The sequence below is a fragment of the Cyprinodon variegatus genome, unplaced genomic scaffold, assembly GCF_000732505.1.
Source record: "Cyprinodon variegatus isolate N-32 unplaced genomic scaffold, C_variegatus-1.0 Scaffold198, whole genome shotgun sequence".
Classification (NCBI taxonomy): Eukaryota; Metazoa; Chordata; class Actinopteri; order Cyprinodontiformes; family Cyprinodontidae; genus Cyprinodon; species Cyprinodon variegatus.
In genome coordinates, this window is record NW_015150651.1 from 48,258 (window position 1) to 55,971 (window position 7,714).

A 7,714-nucleotide genomic window follows, 5' to 3' on the forward strand; every position below is an offset into this window, starting at 1 on the left:
AACAGCTGCACCCTCTAGTGGTAAGTAACATTACAACAATCAAAGAAATTCCTTCTGTTATCAGCTGATCAGATTGAACTAATTATAATCTAATAAATTACTATTTGACAATTAATATGAGTTTGGTATTTGTTAACATTACTATTTTGAACTGTTTGATGTTGTTGCTACGGGTTATGTGATCTCTAATCATTGCATCAGAGGCAACCGGGCCTCGCCTCACGAGGCGGCGGTTTAAACGTGTAACGGGCATGGACGTTCGTCCAAGCAGACGGCCAGAGGGGGCGCAGTCAGCGGTGGTGACTCAATCAGTTCAAACACACTCATTAAAAAAGCAGCTGGTGATATCTCTTCACATCTCCGTCCACTCGTGTGTTCCTGCCTGCATGTTAAGGGGCGTACATGTGTGTGTGTAAATGTCAGTGAGCAATAAGGCAGCTGGTGGTGTATGCTGGGGGGCATCTCGGTCCCCCCCACCCCCAACCCCCCCCTTGTCAGAGTCACAGAGTGTGCTGCCATGATGTGCCCACTGGCAAAGCCTACCTCCTCCCCGTTCTCTCCCTCTGTCTCGCCTCCCTTTCTTTGTTTCTTTGTATGCTTTCCTCAGTCTGCGTTTATCCAACCTGCTCTTATTATCCTGTTATTACAGAGCAGATAATGTCATTCCGACACTGTCTGGACATCTGACTGCCCCCTCCGTGACCCCTCGTCTTGCTTTCCATCCTCCCCAGCCTCAGTGTGTGATGGTGAACGCTGCTGGCAGCTGTGTTAGAGAGTCACACTCTGCAGTTTACTGCCCCTGTCTCTCTTTTTGAGGCCTGATGTGATGGGGCATCGAGCAGCTCACACACATTTGTTACCGACACACTGGAAGTGTGACCGCTGCCGAGTCGTGCCTCCAACCAAAAAAGAAGACGGCTCAGAAACGTGTCCCTCTGCCAGGATGATTCACTCAGAGGAGAGAAACTGTCAGGTTATTTGTCAGTGAGAGTGCCACACACCTATAACGTGAAGCTGTCCAGACACCTCCTTTGAGCCAAAACTGTTGGTGACCTCGCAGGCGTAGCTGCCGCTGTCCTCCTGCCTCAGGTCGCTGATGGTCAGCCCGGTCAAGCGCCGAGTCCAGCGGGCGTCCGAGGGCAGAGATCGGCCATCTTTCAGCCAGCGCACGGTTGGGCTTGGGTAGCCGCCCGCTATGCAGGGGAGCTCGATGCTCTGGCCTGCATACACCTCCCCGGCTTGGAAACTGTCCAAGATGGTGGGCGAGGACTCGCTAGGGTCTGAGGGGGGAGATGGAGTTTAACAAAATAACAAAAGTAAAACAGACCAGATAAAAAAAAACCCAATTCTCACCCATTACTGAAAGCCTGGCCCCGTTGCTTTGCCGTGTTTCACCGCTGTACTTATGCTTGGTGATGCAGCGGTATGTGGAGAGGGCGTCTTCTTTCTGAACATCAGAGATGTAAAGAGCTCCAAAGGAGGTCAGAGAGAAGCGGTTACCTGAGAAGGAAGCATGGGACACAGAGCAATAATGACTCATTAAAGGAAAAGTGGGAGTTCAGGGATATTATTTTAACAGAAGCTAATGGTTCCATTTGTCTACAAAAGTCAAAACTTTTTACTTCCAAGTCATAAATTTCAATTGGAAACAGGCCTGAAACAATTAATCGTAATTCATCGATTATTGAATTATAATTATATATTATATTATAATCATCAACTAATGTAGAGATCAATTAATCATTAACTGGAGACACATTTTGCTGAAAGAGTGACCTACTTAAAGCTGTCATTATATCAAATTTTTGAAAATATTTGTAAACATTTTGCATTTAATCAATCCAAAATGTATTAATATAGCACTTTACAACAACCAGCAGGGTCCCAAAGTCCTTAATAAATTCAGTATAGTCACAACATACAATAGAAAGAGTGAACATAGAAAACATTAAAAACAAAAAGGTTACAAAGAATAAAATTATCACCCCACTGCTATGTATCAAAAGCCAGCCTGAACAGATATGTCTTTACTTTGGACCTTAAAAGAGCGATATCTGCCACAGTGCGAATATCCGGGCTAACGTGTCTCGGGGCATAAATTGCACAGTTTATATCTCAACTTTGGGTCTTCTAAAACCAGCTGACTTGAAGACCGCAATGAACGGTTATGCTGCCGCGAAGTAAAAATGTAAAACAAATACTCTAGGGCGAGACAATTTAAAGCTTTAAAAACAAACAATAAAATCTTTAAAACTATTCTAAAATGCACCAGGAGCCAATGCACAGTATAGAGAAAGGAAGTGACCTGTACACGTGTGGATGTATTAGTTAGAAAGCAAGCAGCAGCATCTTGCACAAGTTGAAGGTGTGAGATGCTCATTTTTATAACATTACTGATTTTTACCAGCCGATCTGGTGTAAGGGGCCAAAGCTCCCGAACTCAGAGCTGGGCCATTCTGCGTACCTGGAGTACTGAAAATAATCCATTTTGTTTTACTTTCATTCAAATTAAGAAAATTGTCTGAAAGAAACAACTTAATATCAGTAATACGACCAAGCAAGAAGTTTACTGTCCTTTGCTTTCATAAACAAATAGATTTGTAAATCATCTGTGTAGCAATGAAATGACAGGTTGTGCTTCCTTGATCGCCCCTAAAGGCAGCGTATATAAAGAAAACAGAATAGGACCAAGAATAGATCCCTGTGGTACCCCAAAAGAGAGAGTAGCAATTGACAAAAGAGACGTCACCAATCATAACAGAAAAGTTCCTATTTGACAGGATGGAGCAGGACCATTTAAGTGTTGAGCCTATCTTTAAGATAAAAAGAACTTTCCGTCTGTCAATATGCTCTATCCAGAACTCCTCAAGTGTAATAGTTTTAGTTTCACCTGGTTTCATTTAATAAAAAGTCTTCTTTAGAGGCGTGCTTTGGTGGAGCAGGGGTTAGCACACATGACCCATGTACGGAGGCCTTAGTCCTTGATGCGGCCGACCCGGGTTCAAATGTGGCCTGTGGTTCTTTGCCGCATGTGTCTCCCCCTCTCTCATACCCCTTTCCTGTAAGCCTACTGTCCAAAAAACTTGCCAACAGTGCAGTAAACCCTCCCCCAAAAGTCCTCTTAAACCAATCTTTGACTATCCAATTATTAAATGATTTGCAAAATAAATTTCGGTTGCAGGTACAATACAAAACGTCGAATCAGAAGTTGGAAATTTGGTGCAACAGGATGGTACCACATTTCCACATCCAAAATGGATGCTACCCCCATTACTACATGGACCATTTATAGCAGTCAGACGTTAACAGCATTAATCAGTGGATCAGGTACTACAGGAAGGTGTTTGGAGGACGATAAGTTTCAGTGCTAGTTACATGCACAGAATGGTCTCGTTTCTCTCCTAGAGAGCTATGCGCTAAGTCTTTACTCTCATTGAGAGACTCATTCCTTCTTTTTCGACACAGTAAACGATTCTTAGCTCATTTCCTTAACCGTTTTTTCTCAATGCTACTTCCAGACCAAATTTGTTTTGAGAATCTAGGGCGTCTGGTCTGATGTTGGAATAGGAAAATCTTAATTTTTGCAGCTGGATGCAGACCATCAACCAATCAGAGAAGATGAACCAGAAAACGTTTGGGAAACAGAAGCTACACGCAAGCCGTGATCACTTCTACAGAGCAAGTAAATCAATATAAAGATGTCAAACTCAATTGGTTTTACAAAAGCCAGGAGGATGGATTCTTTTGGATTCTCTTATTATTATTAATCAACTTAAATATATTGTTACTAAAAAGTGGCGAAACAGATTAATACCTACATTGACAAAATATGTTAAAATCTACCAGGGGAAAAGTTTGATACTTGCATTTTACCACAAACCTAAAATATGCTTTCTAACCATTTTTAGATGGGAAATTTCCGACAGTTGGCTGCAGAGACCTTTTCCTGTGGACTCCCAGCAGCACTATCACCTGCCCCGTAAGGTAGGGGGACAGTGCTCTAGCTCAGACACGTACCAAAAAGAACAGAATACAGACTGTAAATTATAAGAAAAGAACAGAGCAGCTCAACAACCAGTCTCACTTCATAATGCACATGCATCCAAAATGCCTGGTCCAGCTGGAGGTTTCTTCCTGTTAAAAGGACGTTTTTCCTCCCCAGTCGCTGCATGCATGCTCAGTGTGAGGGATTGCTGTAGAGCCAACAAATTAAAGGAAATAACCAATGCTCATCCAGGAAGAGAGAATCCTGCAAAGTCAATGACTGGATGCAATCAGCTAGTTTCAGCTAGCAACCCGCGGCTCAAGAGGCTCCCTGGAGCTATTTCAAAAATGTATGAAATTGATTTTTTTTTCTTTTCTTTGTTTTAAGATGGTGTACAGGAGGTCAAACGAACATTAGTTATGTTTGTAATGCTGTAAAAAAAAGTAGACTAAATACATTTAAATAATAAATGTAAACATTTCTGTAAAGGAGGATTTGACTGATAGCCTGCAACATCTTTCAGCACGGTGCAATGCCAGGCACGTGGCTGTTGTAAACAAAGTGGCGGGCGCGTCCATGGATCCCAAACGGAAAAAAAGCAAGATAGCCGATGAGAAAAGAGGATTCAAATAAGAATGGACTGAATAATTTGCTTTCATTACCAATGCGGAAGGATTGCCTGCATGTTTGCTTTAAACGAGAAGTTTTCAAATAATAAAAATCATTTGGAAAGGCATTTCCAGGGAAGGCATGTTAAGTATGCAGCCCACCACCAAGTTGGGAGTGAGAGAAAAAGTATGATTGCAGAACTTCTGGAAAAGATAAATTTAAGAAGTGGATTGCAACTCCAAACTCCACTAATTCTGCTAGTTTGGTTTCAAGCACAAAAAAAACGTTCACAGATCCAACAAGTAGCTCTCTGATGCAGGGATGGGAACTTTCTTCTTCCAATAAATCTGAACTGATGTTTAAAGTCGTAGTGAAGCGGCTGTTCCAACAGTTGCATTTCCGAATTCTCCCGAGTGGTGCCCGACTTTACATGAGTGAATAAAGTGAATGTGATTGGTCATTTATCAAGGGGTCGGGATTCTTGTGGTGGAAGGTTCGCAAGCAAGTTTGGTTTTAGCCGGTTTGTCGGAAGCATCTTCCTCACCAGTTAGCAACTTAGTGCTAGTAGGTTCCCAATGGGAAATTACACTGGGATCAAGTAGCATTTAGCAACGACACTGTTAAGGATGGACAGAGGAAACATGCAAGAGGAGGAGAGTTTTGTATCGGAGGTAATGGAGGAGTCTCCTCCGTCATACATTTTTTATTTAGAAGAAGAAAGCGAGGATCAGGTTGTTGTGGAAGAGGACGCCAGGGTGGCAGAAGCTTGGTTTGGTGTAGAAGGCTTACAGCCGTACATGTTTGAGCCCTTGCCTCTCAACGCTGCCAGTTCTGTTAGCTCTAAGCCTGCCGAACACACAGACGTCCATCCCCGTGAACACTTGAACATAACTCAATGGTACAGTAAATGATTCTTATTTCAACTGTTGCGTATATTAGCTGCGACATCTGAATAAAGATGCTATGACCAAAAAAATGTAATTTACAGATGACCGTTGATATATGATTGGCCGAATTAAGGTGTACAGGCTGACGTATAATTAACTGGCCTGCATAAGATAACGGGGGAAAAAAACTGATTTTAAGACAGAAATGTTCTAACTTTCGGGACAATATCGTCTGATAAAGAGTACATTTTAGTTTAAGCCAGAATGATTTGACATTTAAATATCACTTCCGTACGACTTTAAAATATTTCCCTATTGATGAATTAATAGTTTAACACCTGAAGTGAAATTCCTGGTAATCTGTTTAGTTTTAATCTGTAAAGATTATCACCTGTCCTCTATAGGATCAAGCTGGTAGCATAGTATTAGTATGCCTATAAGCATTGATATCTGACCTTAAATTCCTGTGTTTTTAAGTCAGGAGGCTGAGCTGATTCGCTGAAGGTGGCAGTTAAGGAGCGTTTCTCTCACTACATCATGACCTTAGAGGAGGCACAGGCTGCAATTTCACAGCAGCCTTTGTTTGCCCCCCAGAATGAAGCCTTACAGGATAATAAGCACTTTAAGTCTGCTACTCTCACAACACCGAAGACATGCCTGTCACAACACCCTGACACAGGCGGGGGGAGAGAGAGAGGCTGCAGGAGAAAAGGGTGGAGGGGGGGAGTCAGCTGGATCTGTCAAAGCCACACTTTTTGTTTCGGTCCCCAGGTTCTCTCCTCCGCAGCGGACTGAATTCGTCCCATCTGCAGCCGTGGAAACAACGCTGATTACACAACTGGAGTCAGATAATCCATCTCCGTGTCTGTCCATCCTAACCGGGTGGTTCACTGGCTGAATCTTGAGACGATTCTGCTCCTGTCTTTGAGTGAACTCTCATATCGTCTGTCTAAACCTCTTTTATCCCTATCGCTTATGCAAGCCTTCAGTCTCTAAGCAGAGTGTCAGACGGAGTGAAATATTAATTACTAAATCTGAAATCACTGTGCTCCCTCAGTTTTTATTCATGTTGACTTGACTAGATAATGAGCAACAGAGCCAGTGCGGAACACACTTTGGGGCAGATAGATGGAGGGATAAAGACACATGCACGTGCCACAAAACATCTAAAACAGGAGATGCATGAACAGTTTCTGTTTAACTTTAGGGACTCCATTTTTAGCAATGGGGGAAACGGCTGTTGATAAAAGCATATGCATCAATGTCTGAATTTGAAAGTCAATAATCTGTGTTTGTCAAATCACACCTACATGATCTTCATCTGTGAGAATACAAGTTTCATAGTCAAAAATTCAAAGTTACAGCTTTGGAAAAAATACAATAAAGAAAAGCAGAAATTGTATCCATCTGCTATACGTGGTTCTATTGGCTTCATCAGGGCGTGATTTACAGCTCTCACTGGAGCGGTTCGCAGCCAAGTGTGAGGCGGCCGGGATGAGGATCAGTGCCTCCAAATCCGAGACAATCTTGAGCAAGAAAAGGGTAGAGTGCCTTCTCCGGGTTGGGAGGATGTACTGACCCTAGTGAAGGAGTTTAAGTATCTTGGGGTCTTGTTCACAAATGTGGGGAAGATGGAGCAGGAGATCGATAGGCGGATTGGTGTGGCGTCTGCTGTGAAGCAGGCGCTGTGCTAGTCCATTGTGGTGAAGAGAGATCTAAGCCAAAAGGTAAAGTTCTCGATTTACCGGTCGATCTACGTTCCTACCCTGATCTATGGTCATGCCCTTTGGGTCATGACAGAAAAAATGAGATCGGATACAAGCGGCTGAAATTAGTTTTCTCTGTAGTGTGTCTGGGCTCTCCCTTAGAGTTAGGGTGAGGAGTTCAGCCATCCAGGGAGGACTCAGAGTAGAGCCGCTGCTCCTCCACATCTGCCAGTTCAGGTGACTCGGGCAGCTGGTTAGGATGCCTCCTGGACGCGTCCCTGGTGAGGTGTTCCAGGCATGTCCCACCAAGAAAAAGACCCAAAGGGAGACCCAGGACACGCTGGAGGGACTATGTTTCTTGGCTGGCCAGGGTGTGCCTTGGGATTCCAACGGAAGAGCTGGCCCAAATGGCTGGGGAGAGGGACGTCTGGGCCTCCCCCGGATAAGCGGAAGAAGATGGATGGATGGATGGATGGATGGATGGATGGATGGATGGATGGATGGATGGATGGATGGATGGATGGATG

The 7,714-nt window shown here is 43.6% G+C and overlaps 1 protein-coding gene across 1 annotated transcript in view; it reads right to left on the reverse strand.

Moving 5' to 3' along the window:
* The window catches only part of LOC107087877 (Down syndrome cell adhesion molecule-like protein 1 homolog), a 97,596-nt gene that overhangs the window by 40,691 nt on the left and 49,191 nt on the right, over positions 1-7,714 (reverse strand). The window contains 2 exon segments of the mRNA XM_015379698.1: positions 1,002-1,280; positions 1,354-1,500. Coding sequence (XP_015235184.1) covers positions 1,002-1,280; positions 1,354-1,500 — 426 coding nt within the window.